General features: G+C 39.8%; 2 protein-coding genes across 6 annotated transcripts in view; one reads left to right on the top strand and one right to left on the bottom strand.

Moving 5' to 3' along the window:
* REM1 (RRAD and GEM like GTPase 1) overlaps positions 1-21,011 on the bottom strand; it is a 753,594-nt gene that overhangs the window by 376,204 nt on the left and 356,379 nt on the right. The window lies entirely within an intron of this gene.
* DEFB129 (defensin beta 129) lies at positions 11,371-13,967 on the top strand. Its single transcript, XM_050807333.1, has 2 exons — positions 11,371-11,459; positions 13,356-13,967. The coding sequence occupies exons 1-2, from the start codon at positions 11,402-11,404 to the stop codon at positions 13,847-13,849; spliced, it is 552 nt and encodes a 183-aa protein (XP_050663290.1). The 5' UTR covers positions 11,371-11,401; the 3' UTR covers positions 13,850-13,967.

Raw genomic sequence — 21,011 nt, forward strand, 5'->3', positions numbered from 1 at the left:
TGCTAGGATTACAGGCATGAGCCACCGTGCCCAGCTTCCTTACCACTTCTTAAGTAAAAACTCTGAACCACTTCTGGTTTGGAGCTGCCGAATTCATGCATTGCTGTTTGCTCAAATAAACTCTTTTAAACATTTTATTATGCGTCAGTTTACCTTTTTGACACTATGTTCTGAGTCATACAATGAAAAGTACATATAAAGCACTTCTGCAACACAGCAAGCTATGATGGTTGTCACCAGAAAAATCACTTAATTATTTGGATTTTAAACTGAACTAGACACTTTTTTATGAAATATCATTTTTACTTGAAAGAATGATGGAAAAAGTATGGTTATTCAGGCTTACATACTTGGCAGAAATTTTCTCAAAAATTAACAAGGTGAACTTGTCATTTCAAAGAAAACAGCTAGCAATATTAGTTACAAATCTAGTCTTATAATCTGTGGCTGACAACAAGCAGTGAAGTCACTGCTCCCTTTACTTGAATGTGGGAAGATCTTTGTAACCAACCTGAACAGTACAATGCAGTGGAAGAGATATCACGTGATTTCCAAGGCAGAATAGCTTCTGACTGGCCCTCTGTCTCCAGCCACCATGTTAGAAGGAAGCTCAGGCCACATGGAGACAGCAAGGCCTGTAGCTCACAGTCAGCATCAACTGCCAGACATGTAAGTGAATGGGCCTCCCGATGATTCCAGTCTCCAGTCTTTGAGCCTTCCCAGCTGACGTCACAGACATTACCATGCAGAGACAAGCCATCTCTGCTAAGCCTTAATTTCTAACCCATAGAGACCATGAAAGAATAACAAATGATGATTGTTTTGAAGCCACTACATTTTGGGGTAATTCATTATGCAGCAATGGATAAGTAACCCTGGCATTATATGCTTTTCAAGGATGGGAATATGTCTTTTTCTTCCTGTCTTTCATGTCTAAGCCCTCTATCAGTGGTGCTTGTTGTATGGAGTTTGGAGCCCAGGAGTAGTCAGGAAAGACTTTGATGACACAGGGTTGCTTGTAGAACATCTAATATGAGCAACTCCTATCTTGTGCTCACTGACCAGGCCCACGGAAAAGTCAACAAGAGCAAAAGTTCTTTGCCTCACAGCACAGAACTGCTCCTTCCTCTCTGGTGCCTCTCCAACCACAAAAGTCCTTGTCCCTGTCTTTGTCAGTCTCATGTTAAGAAACCTCATAGACCCAGGCATTCTCCAATCTTGATGAAAGGGGAAACTGAGGAAGAGGTCCAGCTCACAACATTCTCACCAGCCCAGGGGGAAGGCCAAGATCTCCATAGAGTCATAAACTCTAGGCCAAGGCTGTGCATCTCCCAGGAATATCCAAGTTGGATATACCATGTATTTTATGGAGATAAAATAGCTAGTGCCTTACCACAAATCAAAGCAGGGGCACAAATCTGTAACTAGAAGTTGGATTCTTTATCACCAAGCACTTGTAATTTTTTTAAACGCCACTCCTAAGAATGTACTTGACAAAGAATAAAAATTTTTAATTTTATTGAATCCCTTGAGTAGATTTTGTTCTAAGGTTAAATTAAATTAAAGTGGAAACCAGGCCTGGAGAATCCATGAGAAGACAAGGCCTCTTAAGTGATAAAATCTGTATTAGTCCTACAAAGTCCCCTCTAATTTCAGCAAGTGTCCTGGTGTCTCAACCTGCCTTTACCACCTTGATACAGCTGTCAAGAAAGACCAGCCAACCCTATGTTATTGTATTTTTATTTTCATCTCTACTATTTGCTACAACAAAGGTCCTATTTCATTGAATTTTCCCTTGCTTTTAAAAAAAGGAAGGTCTTTAACTTGTTCTGAAGAAACCTCCTGTGAATTTCAAAAGGGCTCCCTATCTGTTGCATGTGGGGAACGGCCACACACATCCACATTCCCTTTGTTCTAGGGCACTGGAATTTCAAAGACTGAGTTCATGCTGTCTTCAGCCTTTGAAGAAAGCTCACATGGACAACTATGAAGTTTTAAAAGCATAGGTTGAGTTTGGGGTATAGTCATGAGAACAGAAAGGAAAGAGCAGAAGTACAGCTCATTGCAGAGGACAAGCACCATGCTATTCAGAACATTTGATATGGAGTGCTATGGGGTGAGAGTGAGCTGGGGTTTATTCTGGGAAATTCACCCAGCCCTGAAAAAGCTATTTATATTCTTTGGTTCACTTTCCTTATGTGTAACACAGAGACCATTATGCCAAGTTTTCTAGGTACCTTAGTTGTTGTGAAGCAGCATATTATAAATATCATAAAAGGTTATCCAATGCTAGGTGCCATGGTGCACAGCTGTAGTCCCAGCTACTTGGGAGGCAGAGTCAGGAGGATCGCTTAAGCCCAAGAGTTCAAGGCTGTACTGCACTATGTTCACACCTGTGAAAAACCACTGCACGCCAACCTAAGCAACATAGTGAGACTCTGCCTCTTAAATATATATATATATATAACTCGGTTTTAAATTTACTCTGTTTTAAATATTTTGAGGCAGAAGTAAGCTATTTTGATACAGAAAGCCAGCAGGTTGCCGAATTACAAGACTGAGGCTGAGGAAACTGTTTACCAATAGTGATGCACGGCTCATTCTTATAGAGGGAAGATACAAAGTAACTCCATTAAGTCAAGAATTTTATACGTTTTATTTACTGCAATATCCTCTATACATAGACAGCAGTTGACACATAGTATTGATCATGGTATCTAATGTTCAATAGATATCTGCTGAATGAACTGAAAAATTAATAATGTTGAGCAATAACAGGTAATCACTATAAAATAACATTCTGAGGAGACTAAAATTTGAAGAATGCCTACAAGAGAGGGAGATGCGAAAGGAAAACACATCCTAAAAAATCAAAGGAAATTATCCTTAAGAGAAAAAAAAAACACCAGTATGATCAACGACTGTAAGAGATAGAAGACAAAACTGCATGAAGTAAAACAAAATGCTGAACCCCTGAAATGCAAAAATCCAAAAATCCTGTGTTTTTTTGTTTTTGTTTTTGTTTTTTTTTGAGACAGAGTTTCACTCTTGTTGCCCAGGCTGAAGTGCAATGGCATGATCTTGGCTCACTGCAACCTCCACCTCCTGGGTTCAAGCGATTCTCCTGCTTCAGCCTCCCGAGTAGCTGGGATTACAGGCACCCACCACCATGCCCAGCTAATTGTTTGTATTTTTAGTAGAGATGGGTTTCGTCATGTTGGCCAGGCTGGTCTCGAACTCCTGACCTCAGGTAATCCACCAGCGTTGGCTTCCCAAAGTGCTGGGATTACAGGCATAAGCCATCGTGCTCGGCTGCATTTTTTTTTTCACTTATTTAGAAGGCTGATTTATTATCACCTCCTGCCAGTCATGGGAATGAGACAGAATCACCTTGAGAGTATCTACAGGGAGAATCTGGAGTCCAAATCCCTTCTTAATCAAGAAATGCTCTTTAATCAACTCCCTATATATAGGAAGGTTGATGTTGGGACAAGAGGGGCTGAATAACTTGGGGTTCTAGTCTTGGATATGGAATGGGGGCAGGTGTGTAGAATCTCTTTGATTTTTTTCCCAGAACTTCCATCAATATTTCAAAAGTCTAGAAATTCATGGACAGCAGCTTTTCCCTTCTCTCTTTTTCACACTTCAGTGACTTCTGTCTTCATCTTAAGACACTAATCTACACCAAATTTTCTCTCCATCCTTTTTGCCGGAATGCTATTTATTCAAAAATGAAATGCTGGGATGAAAGAGTAAACTTGCAAGGACATCTGCTACAATAATTAAGGATAAATAGATGCCTATAATTAAAAACATTGCTGCTTGCTTCTGAAATTATTTGAACACTGTATGCATTATAATGTAAATAATCGGTTTCCATCTGATATCCCAGACATCTGATCCTGGAGACAATGTCTAATATCTCTACCCCAAAGCAATAGAGTTAGAGCTGGAAGGGGCAGGTAAGCTACAGTGTGAACCTTTCCCAGTGGCAGTGAACTTGGGGTGCTCACAACCTAGTGCAAAACCAGCTATGGTGGCTAAGGATTGCCTATGTCACCTCTCCCCCAACTCTAAGCAATGCAGCTTAGGGATAGACTCCTTCCACTTGGGGGAAGAAGAGGGAAGAGTACAGAAGGCTTTGCCTTGCAACTTGGGTACCAACCAGCTCAGCCACAGTAAAGTAAAGCACCAAAAGTAACCCAGCACGGTGCCAGCTGTGGTGGCCACTGGACTTGCCCTTCCCCCAACTCCAAGCAGCCCCGCACAGAGAGAGAGAGAGACTCCTTTTGTTTGGGGGTAAATGAGGGAAGAGAAGAAGAAACTCTGCCTGGTAACCCAGGGAATTTGGCCAAATGTTAACCCCAGCCCACTAAGGTGGTTCCTCTAGGACTCAGCGAGAGTTGCAGTGTTTCTGAGCTTAGGGCACCCTCTACTGCTGATATAGCTTCAATAACCACAGCCTCAAATCACAACACTCAATCTCCTTCAAATACCTGAAAAGCCTTCCCAAGAAGGACGGGTTCAAACAAGCCCAGATTGTGAAGGCTACCATGTGCATTTAACTCTTCAATGCCCAGACATCAACAACCATCTTCAAGAGTTAAGAATATCTAGGAAAATATGACCTCATCAAATGAACTAAATAAGGCATCAGTGACCAATCTGAGAATGATGGAGATACGTGACTTTTTAGACAAGAATTCAAAATAGCTGTCTTGATGAAACTCAACAAACTTCAAGACAACACAGAGAAAGAATTCAGAATTACATCAGGAAAGTTTCATAAAGAAATTGAAGTAATTGCTTAAAAATCAAGCAGAAATTCTGGAGCTGAAAGTTTAATTGTCCAAGTGAAAAATGCATAAGAATCTTTCAACAGCAGAATTGATCAAGCAGAAGAAGGAACTGGTGAGAACTGAAGACAGGCTATCCAAAAATAAACGAAGCCAAAAAAAAATTAAAAAAGAATAAAGTATGCCTACAAAATGTAGAAAATAGCCTTAAAAGGGTAAATCCAAGAGTTATTGGTGTTAAAGAGGATGTAGAGGGAAAGAACAGGGTAAATAGAGAGATCTTTTCCTCAGCACATGGAACATTTTGAGAGATCAGGGTAGAAAGATCAGAGAAATAATAACAAACAACCTTCCAAACCTCAAGAAAGATATAAGCCTCCAGGTACAAGAAGGTCAAAAAACACCAAGCAGTTTCAACCCAAATAAGACTACCTCAAGGCTTATAATAATCAAACTTTCAAAGATCAAAGATAAAGAAAGGATCCTAAAAGCACCAGGAGAAAAGAGGCAAATAACATATAAAGGAACTCCAGTACATCTGGCAGCAAACTTTTCAACAGCAACTTTACAGGCCAGGAGGGAGTGGGAAAACATATGAAAAGTGCTGAAGGAAAACCAGCCTTCAACCTAGAATATTATCTCCAGCAAAATTATCCTCTAAACATGAAGGAAAAATAGTCTCCCAAACAAAAGCTGAGGAATTTCATCAATACCAGATCCGTCTTACAAGAAATGCCCATGGGCGTTCTCCAGCCTGAAAAAAAAGGACATTAACGAACAACAAGAAATCATCTGAAGCTATAAACTCACTGGTGATAGTAAGTACACAGACAAATACAAATACTCTAACACTGTAATTGTGGCATATGAACCACTCATATCTTTAGTAGAAAGACTAAAAGACAAACCAATCAAAAATAATAATGACAACAACTTTTTAAGACATAGTATAAAAAGATATAGAGACAATAAAAATCAAAAAGCAGAGAGGATGAAGTGTAGGATTTTTTAGTTGTCTCTTTGCTTGTTAGTCTGTTTTTCTTTTCTTTTTAATCAGAATTAAGTTGTCACCAGTTTAAAATAAGTGGTTATAAGATGTTATTTGCAAGCTTCATGGTAACTACAAAACAAAAACCTGTAACAAATATGCAAGAAATTAAAACATACTACCACACAAAGTCAACTTTACACAAAGAAAGATGGAAGGAAGGGAGGGAGGGAGGAAGGAAGGAAGCGAGGAAGGGAGAGAGGGAGGAAGGGAGGGAAGGGAGGGAGAGAGGAAAAAAGGAGGGAGAGAGGAGGGAAGGAGGGAGGAAAGGGAGGGAGGGAGGGAAGGAAAGGAGGGAAGGAAGGAAGGAGGGAGGGAGGGAAGGGAGGAAGGAAGGAAGGAAGGAAGGAAGGAAGGAAGGAAGGAAGGAAGGAAGGAAGGAAGGAAGGAAGGAAGGAAAAGTGAGGGAGGGAAGGAAGGAAGGAAAAGAGAGGGAGGGAAGGAAGGAAAGAAGGAAGGAAGGAAGGAAAGAAGGAAGGAAAAAGAGGACCAATGAAGCAACCAGAAGATAAATTTTTAAACAGCAGTTGTAAGTCCTTACCTACTAATAAGAACATTGAATGTAAATGGACTAACGTCTCCAATCAAAAGACAGAGTGGTTGAATGGATAAAAAAGCAAGACCCAACTATAGGCTGCCTATAAGAAACTCACTTCACCTATAAAGAAACTCATAGACTGAATACAAAGGAATGAAAAAAAGAAATCAGGCCGGGCGCGGTGGCTCACGCCTGTAATCCCAGCACTTTGGGAGGCCGAGACGGGCGGATCACGAGGTCAGGAGATCGAGACCATCCTGGCTAACACGGTGAAACCCCGTCTCTACTAAAAAATACAAAAAACTAGCCGGGCGAGGTGGCGGGCGCCTGTAGTCCCAGCTACTAGGGAGGCTGAGGCAGGAGAATGGCGTGAACCCGGGAGGCGGAGCTTGCAGTGAGCTGAGATCCGGCCACCGCACTCCAGCCTGGGTGACAGAGCGAGACTCTGTCTCAAAAAAAAGAAAAAAAGAAATCATATGCAAATAGAAACCAAAAAAGAAGATAAGTAATTATACTTATATCAGATAAAAATGGCTTTCAAAACAAAACTGTAAAAAAAGACAAAGAAGGTCATTGTATAATAATAAAGGAGTCAATTTTTGCAAGAGGATATGATAATTATAAATATATATGTATCCAACACTAGAGAACACAGATATATAAAGCAAAAATTATTAGTTCTAATAATTTTTTGTATTTTTAGTAGAGATGGGGTTTCACCGTGTTAGCCAGGATGGTCTCGATTTCCTGACCTTGTGATCCGCCCACCTCGGCCTCCCAAAGTGCTGGGATTACAGGTGTGAGCCACCGCGCCTGGCCCAGAAATATTTTTAATACTCAGAATTATGTGCTTATAAACTCTCTCCAGAAGCTGACTGTGGGCTTGGTCTCCCAGAATGACTTCCAGAACAGCCCAGCAAACTGGCCCAGCAGAGAATCTGCTAGTTCTTTCATAATCAGGAAAGTAGGGTAACAGGATCCCATGATTAGACATGTTGGACTTCAGGAACACACCATGGTAGCTATAATATAAGAGTAAGAATATTTTTCTGCTGCCTCTACAACTGTCTCTGGAAACCCATAGAGCTAGGGATCAGACATTGGAATGTAGCAGAAAAACTCAACTGAGTTTAAAGATTTAATTTCCCTAACAATTTAGAACTGTCAAATTTTCAGTTTCTTCTTGGGTCACATCAAGTAATTGTTTATTTCTTCTAAATTTGATTTTTGGCATAAAGTCACTCACAATATGTCCTTTGATCTCTTTACTATCTATAGAGTTTGTAATGATGGCTACATGTTTTATTCTTCACATAGACAATGTGTTTTCATTTTTTTCTTTGTTATTCCTATAGTGAATTAATTAATTGGTCCTTTCAAAATCAACTTTTGGTTTTGTTGATTTTATGTTTGATTTTTATTTAATTATATTTTATTTTAAATATTATGAAAATTTAAAAATATTTAATTATTTTTTCCTCTCAGCTTTACCTTCCTTTCTTTGAACTTCCTTTCCTTTTATTTTGTTATTGTTTTCTAACTTATTATTTGTGTTGTTATCTCATAAATTTTCAGCTTTTCTTCAGTATAGCCAAGTGGGTAAGACTCTAATTTTCCCTTTATATGCAGCTTTAACTGGACTTCATAAGTTTTGATTTGTAGTGTTTCATTATCATAATCATTCACTTAAAAATAAACACTTTTCGATTTCCACTGTGTCATCTTTTCTACGTATGAATTAATTTGAACCTTGCTGGTCTAAAGAGAGAGGTAGACCCCAAAACAATAATAGTTAGGGACACTAACACCCCACTTTTAGCATTGGACAGATCATCAAGACAGAAAATCCACAAAGAAACATCAGACTTAGTCTGCACTATAAACCAAATGGACCTAACAGACATTTATAGAACATTTCATCCAACAGCCACAGAATACACATATTTTCCTCATCATATGGAATATTCTCAAAGATAAACCACTTGTTAGGCCACAAGACAGGTCTCAAAAGAATCCAAATAATTAAAATCGTATCAAGTATCTTTTATGACCATAGTGGAATAAAAGTAGAAATCAATAACCAGAGGAACTTTGAACACTATACAAACACATGGAAATTAAACAACGTGATCCAGAATGACCATTGGGTCAATGAAGAAATTAAGACAGAAATTTAAAAATTTCTTGAAACAAATGAAAGTGGAAATAAAACATTACAAACCTATGGGATACAGCAAAAGCAGTACTAAGAGGGAATTTTATAGCAATAAATGTGTATGTCAAAAAAGTAGAAAAAATGATCAATAAAGCACTCTCAGTATCAAAAATTATTGCCATATGTTATTCCCTTCCCCAATATACAAATTATTTGGAAATCAATAACAAAAAGTTCAAGAAAATTTATATTATGAAAAAAATCATGCAGGGTTTTCAAAATTTTTTGCACATAATTCTGAGTATTAAAAATACTTCTGGGCTAGGTGCGGTGGCTCACACCTGTAATCCCAGCACTTTGGGAGGCCGAGGTGGGCGGATCACAAGGTCAGGAAATCGAGACCATCCTGGCTAACACGGTGAAACCCCATCTCTACTAAAAATACAAAAAATTAGCCGGGCATGGTGGTGGGCGCCTGTAGTCCCAGCTACTCAGTGGGCTGAGGCAGGAGAATGGTGTGAACCGGGGGAGGCAGAGCTTGCAGTGAGCTAAGATGGCGCCACTGCACTCCAGCCTGGGCAAGAGTGTGGGATTCCGTCTCAAAAAAAAAAATTTATGTTGATAATAGCTAGTGTTTTTCATTTCCCAACACCTTGGGATAAATAAATGCAACACCTTGCACATGTGAATAATTTGTCTTTTTACAAAATTATTCTACACTGTTGATAGATTCATTCCATACATACATGCAACATACTTAATTTTTCATAACTTTACAATTCTTATTAACTCGATTTTTTGTTTCATAATAACTGTGCTTCTCTTTGTACTGGTACTCTTCACATTCTTAATGCTTTGGGACTAGCAAGACACAATGAGGTGAATAATGTTATTTTAATGCATCTTAGAACACCAGAAACCAATTAATATGTGATATTCAGGATCAACTGATTCCAAAGGGCTGTTAATTCCATCTCTTGGTATTGACAAGTAGTAAGTAAATATGCCTAAACTTGATTATTTTTGTTCATAGAAGTAAAATATACATTTCATAAATTGAAAGTTCATAAGATTTGCTTGTTTTAAAAAATAACAGTTTAATTTAAACAAAACCGAGGAGTCATTGGATACTATAGTAGCTAATGAAATCCTAAGAAAACATGAATTTCAGGAAGGTAAGGAACCAGGGAAACTCTTGAAAGGGCTTGAACAATTAATAATATTCAGAGCCAATGAGCTTCAATATCTGAGTTTCTTAGGAAACGTCCCAGATTAGCAGGGGAAACCATCTGATTTGTAGGCTTGGTTCTGCTGTTATCCCTGGATCAATCAGCTATGACTAAGGAATCTGAGCAGTATGCTATAAAAATCGCTGCTTTTAATTATTTCAACCATTGTGGAAGACAGTGTGACAATCCCTGAAAAACCTAAAGTCAGAAATACCATTTGACCTAGCAACCCTATTACTGGGTATATGCCCAAAGGAATATAAATGGTTCTATTATAAAGACACATGCATGCATATGTTCATTGCAGCACTATTCACAATAACAAAGACATAGAATCAACCCAAATGCCCATCATTTGGCCATTTGGATAAAGACTGGATAAAGAAAATGTGGTACATATATACCATGGAATACTGTGCAGCCATAAAAAAGAATGAGATCGTGTCCTTTGCAGGGACATGGATGGAGTTGGAGGCCATTATCCTTAGCAAACTAATGCAGAAACAGAAAACTAAATACTGCATGTTCTCACTTATAGGTGGGAGCTAAATGATGAGAACACATGGACACACAGACGGGAACAATGCACATTGGAGCTTATTGGAGAGTGGAAGGTGGGAGGAGGGAGAGGATCAGGAAAAATAACTAATGGGCACTAGGCTTAATAGCTGGGTGATGAAATAATCTATACAACCAACCCCCATGACACACATTTACCTATGTAACAAACCAGCACATCTTGCACATATACCCCCAAAGTTAAAAAAGGTTTTTTTTTCAATTGATACTTTAAAAGGATGTAGGAATCATTGTAAACTCAAAAGTTAAAGATATGCCAAGAGCTGTCTCCCACAAACTTGTTTAACAAAAATGTACTGACTTGTATGTTGATCCAATACCTATGCTGGCCACTGGACATACCAGTACAAACAAGGCAGAATCTTCACGCTCCTCTGTCTCTTCTAATTCTCATGCCCTAAGTGCCAACCTTAACATAACTGGGCTGACAATTAGTGAATCAAATATCTAACTCTTATCCTACTCCAACATTAAGAAAGAGACATGCGACTGGGTGCGGTGGCTCACGCCTGTAACCCCAGCACTTTGGGAGGCCAAAGTGGGCAGATCACTTGAGGTCAGGAGTTCGAGACCAGCCTGGCCAACATGGTGAAACCCCGTCTCTACTAAAAATACAAAAGTTAGCTGGGTTTGGTGGTGCTCGCCTGTAGTCCCAGATACTCTACTCGGGAGGCTGAGGCAGGAGAATTGCCTGAACCTGGGAGGCGGAGCTTGCAGTGAGCCGAGATCACGCCACTGCACTCCAGCCTGGGGAACAAAGTGAGACTCCATCTCAAAAAAACAAAAGAGAGAGACATGCAAAGGGCTTGCTCTTTCTTTCTTATCTTACATATCTTATGTTTTCCTCCAGGATCAAGAGCAAGAAATTTGTTGCATAGAGGTGTTCAGGAGAGGGTGTCTTCAAACAGTCAGAAAAAACACAACTACGGTGAGCAGCACACAAACCTGCTTTGGCTGCACTTCACTGCTCATGGCCTAAGGCCATGAAGAAGCCAATAAAGGCTGGAGCTCAGGAGCATCAACCCAGATCCAGGGCTTCCTCTCTGGCACCCAACCATGAAGCTCCTTTTTCCTATCTTTGCCAGCCTCATGCTACAGTACCAGGTGAACACAGGTAATGTAGATTCCCAGGTTTAAGATGAGTAGATGTGAGGAACCAAGGATTTGGCCGCCCATGACAATGGAAACCCAAAGAGAGGAGGCCGAAAGATGAGCTGTTCAAAAAGATGGTTAAAGAGCTTACCTACTGTATCAGTCGTGCACTGATACATTCTCATAGGCTCTGACTCCCAGACTGTGTCCGTTGGGAATACCCAGGAAGCTACAGAGAAAGCAGAGTATTTTTTGTCCATTCAGAAACTATCCAAAATATAATGCTGCCTTCCTGTCCTGTATATGTCTATCATGCTAAGACTAAGCCCAGGTCTACCTCCTTTTAGTTCTATTTCTATCTTAAACCGCCTCTTTTTTTTTTTTTTTTTTTTAAGTCCTGGGGTACTTGTGCAGGATGTGTGGTTTGTTACATAGGTAAATATGTGTCATAGTTATTTATGGCACCTACCAACCCATCGCCCAGGTATTAAGCCCAGGATGCATTAGCTATTTTTCCTGATGTTCTCCCTCCATCCAGCATGCCCCAGTGTGTATTGTTCCCCTTCCTGTAAAACCACCTCTTGAAGCAAAGGTTCCTATCAGTTTGTGCTTTGGTGTAGAAAGGAGGAAGTTCTTCCCTCATGCTCAAAAAAAACCCTTTCAAGATCCAGTACACAGGCCTGTGTTCTCCATCTTGAATTCTTTCAGGTTTTCCAGAGCCTTTATCCCTTCTCTCAGCCTTTGTCTTCCTGAAAACCCCCAAACTACCATAAGGGCATCTAGGAATGCATTATGGCAAAAGGCTAAGCCAGGGGATTGACTATTGTTTTTGGAAAAGAAAGGAGAAGCATTGAGATTTGTTTCAGAATACAAGAATCATCCAGCTATTTGAAAAAAATAGCAATGGGTTTCGGGGCAGGGAAAGTGGAAGAGTCAAAGATGCTTCTAATGTTTTTATCTTGGGACCCTAGGAAAACGGTAGTACCATAAGCAAGTATGGCTGTGTCATCCTGGGTAAAGTCACTTAACCACTTTGAACTTCAATTTCATATGAATATAATGGGGTTAATCAACGCAACTGCTTCCAATATAAGAATTTTTTCTGTTTTCCATTTGATGAAAAAACAATGTGGAAATATATGTGAACATACTTTGAAAATTAATAGATGCTACATAAATCTCTTGTAATTTATGGAAAATAATTGAGTTATTAATATGAACAAGGGAGAAAAGCTTTTTAGATTCAGAAAAAAGAAAGATGAGACGTTAGGATGGAAAAATCATTCAGCAGATAAAGATAAGATACTAAGCTGAGCAAGGAATTTAGAATTATAGATAACAACACAGAAGTTACCTTGGTGGATATGAGGTTAAGGCTGGGATAATGAATGAGACTTCTGAGGGATAGAGTGTCCAAAGAGGCTAGAATAGATAGGAGAACACCATGCTTCAGGAATCACAGATCTAGCAATTGCTGAGAAAAGAGAAGTCATGGGCTACTGGGTTTGGTGAAAAGAAAGGACTCCTGAAAATTCTATTGATCCTCTTTTGCACTTCTTTCTTAAATTAATTTTATGATAGACTTTGCTCTCATTGGCATTTCCCAAGATTATGGAGATGGGATAGTGATGTCCGACAAGTACCTAAGATGCTAAGTTGAAGGTCTAAAATTCTATCCTAAAAGCAAATAATTACTCTATCCTCTACGTGCCTTTTGCTTCTTAAAGTTACTCAAGGAAGGCAGACTAAACAGGAAATTTATTTTGGATTCAAGAGGGTCATAGAGACTCTCTTGGCCTGCCCATTTGCCTTCAACAACATCTCTAAACACTAGTCTTAAAATTGAGTATGAATAGCAGTTGTAACATCATCTCTAGTTATTAGCCGTGGCTCAATGACTTTCTCTTTTTTTATGCAGAATTTATTGGCTTGAGAAGCTGTTTAATGGGTTTTGGGAGATGCAGGGATCATTGCAATGTGGATGAAAAAGAGATACAGAAATGCAAGATGAAAAAATGTTGTGTTGGACCAAAAGTGGTTAAATTGATTAAAAACTACCTGCAATATGGAACACCCAATGTGCTTAATGAAGACGTCCAAGAGATGCTAAAACCTGCCGAGAATTCTAGTGCTGTGATACAAAGAAAACATATTTTGTCTATTCTCCCCCAAATCAAAAGCACTAACTTTTTTGCTAATACCAACCTTGTCATCATTCCAAATGCCACCCCTGTGAACTCTGCCACCGTCAGCACCATGACCTCAGGACAGATCACATACACTGCTACTTCTACCAAGAGTAACACCAAAGAAAGCAGAGATTCTGCCACTGCCTCCCCACCACCAGCACCACCTCCACCAAACATACTGCCAACACCATCGCTGGAGCTGGAGGAAGCAGAAGAGCAGTAATGGGGATCTTTCCCTTAAAACTTAAAGTTTCAAGTTCCTCTCTATTTTTGCTATCTATAAAATGACATAGAACTGTTTCCTCTGTCATCAGTCATTCAATAAACACTGTTTGAGCACCTACAGTTTATACAATGGTATCATTCTCACAAGAGCCTCACAGGGGGTAGAGCTAGGAAGGGATGGAATTGTTTTAAGTTTAGATGCGTAGGAGAAAGTAAGCATCAGGAAGGTGACTGCAGCATCAAATTTGTCCCATGCATGGCCTAGATTAGGCCTCTGTAACAAGCATTTATGTCTCTCATACAGTGTGTTTTTCCTGGAGCAACAGTAAGGAAAGTATCAAGAGATGTATTTTCTTCTCTCATATATTTGGGAGGAGATGCCCATATGCAAAATAGAATGTGTAGAAATCAGAAAAAGGTTAAATTAATTGTAACATGTGTTTTTGTTTTGTTTTGTTTTGTTTTGAGACAGAGTCTCTCGGTCACCCAGGCTGGAGTGCAGTGGTGCGATCTCAGCTCACTGCAACCTCCGCCTCGTGGGTTCAAGCAATTATCCTGCCTCAGCCTCCGGAGTAGCCGAGATTACAGGTGTGCACCACCATGCCCAGCTAATTTTTGTATTTTTAGTAGAGACGGGGTTTCACCATGTTGGTCAGGCTGGTCTCAAACTCCAGACCTCGTGATCCACCTGCCTCAGCCTCCCAAAGTGCTGGGATTACAAGCATGAGCCACCACACCCGGTCAATAATATGTTTTATTGAATGCAATATATCCAAAACATGATTATGTTGACATGTAATCGATGTAAAAATTATTTATGAGAGAGTTTACCTTTTTTGGACTACATCTTTGAAATCTCATATGTGTAATTACACTTAGAGCACATTTCTATTCATACTAGTCATATCTCAAGTGTTCATAGTCACATATCAATAGAGGATTCATAGAATATTGAACAGCAGAAGGCTAGAGAGTTTTAGGGCACAAGTAATTATAGTGACTGTTAGGCAAAGGGGATGCCACTAATCCAGAGGAGATAGGCATATTTCTGAGGGCTGTGGCATATAATTTAAGACTATAGAAATTCAGGTCTGATATGCCTGGACTAGCATCCTGATTCTGGCACTTTTTAGCTGTGTGGTCTTGAACAAATCATTTATCCACACATAAGCATCAGTTTATTTATTCATAAAATGGAGATGTGAACATTATATTATATCCCAGAGATCAGCAATCTCAGATCACACTTTCTTTTATTGCCCAAATTACAATGTCACAGACACCTATTCTAGTTTTTTAACAGCTTTATTGAGGCATAATTGATATACAGAGAATTGAACATATTTAATGTGAACAATGGCATGAGTTTGGGCATATGCAAATGCCTGTGATACTATCACCACAATCAAGGGGATAGACATATACATCACCTCCCAAAGTATACTTGTGTCCTTTTGGTTTTGTTTTTGGGAAGAGGGGGTGTTGCTTGTTTGATTGTTCAGTAAACTTTTAACATGAGAATCTTTCTTAACAAACTTTGAAGTGCACAATACCATATTGTTAATTACAGGCACTGTGTTGTACAGCAGATCTTTAAAACGTACTCATCTAGTATAACTGAAACTTAATATCCATTAAACAACTCCCTATTTCCCCCACCCCACATCCAAATCCCTAGCAACCATTACTGAATTATCTGCTTCTACACGTTCAGCTTTTTTAGATACCACATATAAATGAGGTTATGCAGTATTTGTCTTTCTTTGCATGACTTCTTTCATTTAGCATAATGTCCTCCAAGTTCATCCATGTTTTTGCAAATGTAGTATTTTCTTCTTTTTTAAAACTAATGATTCTGTTGTGTGTGTTTGTGTGTGTATGTGTGTGTGTGTGTGCATTCATCTGTTAATGAATACTTGGTTCGTTTCCATATTTTAACTATTGTGAATAATGCTGCAATAAACATGGAAGTGCAGATATCTCTTTGAGATCCTAATTTGACTTCCTTTGGATATATACCCAGAGTGGGATTGCTGGACCATATGGTAGTTCTACTTTTATTTTTTAAGGAACCTCCATTCTGTCTTCTATAGCGGTTGAATCATTTAGCAATCCCACCAACAGTACACAATGGTTTGATTTCTCCACATTATCTCCAAGACTTACTATCTTTTGGGCTTCTTAAAATAGTAGCCATCCTAATAGGTTTGAGGTGATGTTTCACTGTAGTTTTGATTTGCATTTATCTGATAATTAATGATGTTGAGCATCTTTTCATATGCCTGTTGGTCAGTTGTAGGTCTTCTTTGGGGAAATGTGTGTTCAAGTCCTTTGCCCATTTTTAAATCAGTTTATTTGTTTCTCTACTACTGAGTAGGAGGTTGTTTTCTTTCCCCTCCTAAGACGGAGTCTTACTCTGTCACCCAGAGCTGGAGTGCAATGGTGTGATCTCAGCTCATTGCAACCTCCATCTCCCAGGTTCAAGCAATTCTCCTGCCTCAGCCTCCTGAGTAGCTGAGATTACAGGCACACACAATATGCCCAGTTAATTTTTGTATTTTTAGTAGAGACAGGGTATCACTATGTTAGCCAGGCTGGTCTTGAACTCCTGACCTCGTGATCCGCCCACCTCGGCCTCCCAAAGTGCTGGGATTACAGGCATGAGCCACCACGCCCAGCCTGAGTGGGAGTTTTTTATATGAGCTAGGGATTAACCCCTTATCAGACATATGGTTTTTAAATATTTTTTTTCCTATTCTCTAGGTTGCCTTTTTATTCTGTCAATTGTTTCCCTTACTGTGCAGAAGAGGAGGGAGTACTTCCAAACTCACATTATGAGGCTAACATTACCCGTATACCAAAAGCCAGACAAAGACACTGCAAGAAAAGAAAATTACAGGGCTATACGTCTTATATGTGTGATATATATGATGGTCTATACATCTGATATGCATGATATGTGTGATGAACATAGATGTATGATATGTATGATGAACATAGATGTAAAAATTCTCAACAAAATACAAGCAAATCATATTCAACAGCACATTAAAAGGATCATTCACCATGATCAAATGGAATTTATGCCTGGGTTGCAAGGATGGGTCAATATATGCAAATCAATAAATGTGATACACCACAGTAACAGAATGAAGGGTAAAAATCACACAATCATCTTGATAGATGCACCAAAGTATTTGAAAAAATTCAAAACCCTTTTATGATAAAAATGCTCAACAAACTAGGTATAGCATGAATGTACCTCAACATAACAAAGGCCATATTTGACAAGCTTACAACTAACCTTATCCTCAATGTTGACAAATTGAAAGATTTTCTCCTAAGACTGGGAACAAGACAAGATTACCCATTTCCTTTCATCATCATTTCTTTTCTTTATTTGATGGAGACAGGTTCTCACAATGTTGTCCACACTGGTCTCGAACTTCTGGCTTCTGGCAATACTCCCAACTCGGCCTCCCAAAGCTCTGGGTTTACAGGTGTGAGCCACTGCACCCAAACCATTTCTATTTAACGTAGTACTGCAAGTTCTAACCAGAGCAATTAGGCAAGAAAAAGAAATAAAGGGCATTAAATTTGGAAAGTAAGAAGTAAAAGTATCTCTGTTTGTAGGTAAAATGACCATATATGTAGAAAACCCTAAAAACTTCACAAACACATACACAAAAATGTAGAACTAAGAAATAAATTCAAAAAAGTCAACATACAAAAATCAGTGGCATCAAGGAAAGAATCGATTTACAAAAGCAACAAAAAGAATAAAATAGGAATAAACTTAACCAAAGAAGTGAAAGAGGTACATTAAAAACTTAAAAGTAGGCTGGGCGCGGTGGCTCAAGCCTGTAATCCCAGCACTTTGGGAGGCCGAGACGGGCGGATCACGAGGTCAGGAGATCGAGACCATCCTGGCTAACACGGTGAAACCCCATTTCTACTAAAAAATACAAAAAACTAACCGGGCGAAGTGGCGGGCGCCTGTGGTCCCAGCTACTCGGGACTGAGGCAGGAGAATGGCGTAAACCCGGGAGGCGGAGCTTGCAGTGAGCTGAGATCCGGCCACTGCACTCCAGCCTGGGCGACAGAGCCAGACTCAGTCTAAAAACAAAACAAAACAAAAAAAAAACAAAAACTTAAAAGTATTGATGAAAAAATCAAAGGAAACACAAATAAATGGAAAGATATTCCATGTTCAGGCATTGAAAGACTTAATATTGTTTAAAACTATTCATTTTATCTAAAGCAATCTACAGATATAATACATCTCCCCCCTTCCAAATCCCAATGGCATTTTTTGCAGAAATGGAAAAAACAATCCTAAAATTCACAGGGTACCACAAAAGACCCAGAATAGCAAAATCAATCTTGAGTAAAAAGAACAAAGCTGAAGGCGTTTACACTTTCTGATTTCAAAATATATTACAAAGGTACAATAATTAAAGCAGCATAGTACTCACTTAAAAATAGATACATTAACCAATAGAATAGGATAGAGAACCCAGAAATAAACCCACATATTTATGGTCAATTGACTTTCAACAAAGGTTCTAAGAACATACGATGGGGAAAGGATGGTCTCTTCAATAAATGGTGTTGGGAAAACTGGCTACCCACAAGCAGGAGAATGAAAGTGGATCCTTATCTCACCCCATATACAAGAAATCAATTCGAATGATTAACAACTTAAACATAAGACCTAAAACTGTAAAACTACTAGAAGAAAGCACAGTACTTTTCTGTATTTAAGCTCCATGACATTGTTCTGGGCAATGATTTCTTGCATATGACCCCAAAGCACAGTCAACAAAAGCGAAAATAGATAACTGCACCCAGATTTTTTAACATATTCTTCTCTGCTACATATCACCTACCTTCATTCAAAGATCACCTTTCCCCATCATACTCATTTTTTAATACAGTGTCACTCTAAGAAAGACAAAGATTTTTCATGATTCCCCACAGTAATTCTAGAATATAACTTTAAAAAAATTTCCTGGCCGGGCGCGGTGGCTCAAGCCTGTAATCCCCCAGCACTTTGGGAGGCCGAGACGGGCGGATCACGAGGTCAGGAGATCGAGACCATCCTGGCTAACACGGTGAAACCCCGTCTCTACTTTAAAAATACAAAAAACTAGCCGGGCGAGGTGGCGGGCGCCTATAGTCCCAGCTACTCGGGAGGCTGAGGCAGGAGAATGGCGTGAACCCGGGAGGCGCAGCTTGCAGCGAGCTGAGATCCGGCCACTGTACTCCAGCCTGGGCGGCAGAGCGAGACTCCGTCTCAAAAAAAAAAAATTTCCTGGAAGTTTTTGCAAAACAGAAAGGAGTTGCAATACAAAGCATAAATTTAACACTTGCTAGATTTGTGCTCTGTGAGGAACCCCAGGCCTGCCTGATGGGTGTTAGATTCTCTCCCTGCTACAGCTATTTGTCAAACTCTTGAAAGTCCAGCTTTCCTTCCCATGGAAGGAAAATTCCCATGGAATGCTCTCTTTCGGGTTTACCCACAGAAAGGAGAGAAAATTTCTTTCTCACACAAGTTTAAGGCCTTCCTCTAAGTCCCCTTTTCCTATCATAGAATTCACCCAGCACTTCTCAGGATAAATGCTGCTGGAGAATATGAGTTTGCTTCAGGGAAATTCTGTACCCACTGTGAAAAATATGGTAACTCTCCAATATCAGTTCTCCCCTTTTGCTACGTAATAGAACCCTCCAAATATTAGGTTGGCACAAAGCCAACCAGAGTAAAGGCTGCATTTCCCATTTAGGACTAGTCATTCTTCAATTCAGACCAGCCGTAAGTGGACACTTTTGTAATTATTCATTAATATTCTTGGTGAAAACCTCAGAGTTTCCATTTTGCCAAAGTTTCCAAAGGAAAAGAGGGCCTTTTTCTAAGCCCTGAGAGCCCCACAGTGATAGTAAGTTCTCCCTTGGGATTCACCCTGGCATACCTCAGTGCTACCCCAGATCCTGTCCCTCAGGGGCTATGAGATTAGGTTTCACAGCCAAGTATGATGGTTCATGCCGTTAATCCCAACACTTTGGGAGGCCAAGGCAGGAGGATCGCTTGAGCCCAGGAGTTCCAGTCTGGGCAACATCATGAGACCCTGTCTATGTTAAAAATAAAAATTAACCAGGTGTCATGGTACATAACTCTAGTCCCTGCTACTCTGGGGCAGGGGTTGTGGGGGCTGAGGTGGGAGGATTGCTTGAGCCCAGAAGGTTGAGGCTGCAGTGAGCTATGGTCATACCACTGCACTCCAGCCTGGGCAACAAAGCAAGACCCTGTCTTTTAAAAAAGAAGAGAAAGGAGGTTGGGTGTGGTGGCTCACACCTGTAATCCCACAACTTTGGGAGGCCAAGGCAGGTGGATCACCTGAGATCAGGAGTTCGATACCAGACTGGACAACATGGTGAAACCCCATCTCTATTAAAAATACATAAATTAACAGGGTGTGGTGGCGGGCACCTATAATCCCAGCTACTCAGGAGGCTAAGGCAGGAGAGTTGCTTGAACCTGGGAGGCAAAAGTTGCAGTGAGCCGAGACTGTGCCAGTGGACTCCAGCCTGGGTGACAATAGCAAAATTCCATCTCTAAATAAGTAAATAAATAAATAAATTAGAAGGACAGAGCGAGATTAGGATTCACCGTGGCCATCCCAGGTCCTCCCACCGCAGGTCCTGCCACTCAGGGACTGTGTGACTAAATTTTTTTTAACTTCTCAGAGCCAATATTAGAATCCAATCTGATCAAATTAGAAACCTATGAACATTCTACTTACTAGCAGTGCATTCATGGAGCACTTCACAGGGAGTCATCAAAGTAACAATCAATAAATAAACTACTACCCTACCCTGAACTGTTAGGTTGGTGCAAAGTAATTGCAGCTTTTGCATTGTTGGAATTTGCTGTTTGATATTAGAATGTGTTCTTAAATAAATGTGGTTATGTTATACTTTTTTTTTTTTTTTGAGACGGAGTTTCACTCTTGTTGCCCAGGCTGGAGTGCAATGGTGTGATCTCGGCTCATTGTAACCTCTGCCTCTCGGGTTCAAGCTATTCTCCTGCCTCAGCCTCCCTAGTGGCTGGGATAACAGGCCTGTGCCACCATGCCCAACTAATTTTGTATTTTTAGTAGAGA

The sequence above is a fragment of the Macaca thibetana genome, chromosome 10, assembly GCF_024542745.1.
Source record: "Macaca thibetana thibetana isolate TM-01 chromosome 10, ASM2454274v1, whole genome shotgun sequence".
Classification (NCBI taxonomy): Eukaryota; Metazoa; Chordata; class Mammalia; order Primates; family Cercopithecidae; genus Macaca; species Macaca thibetana.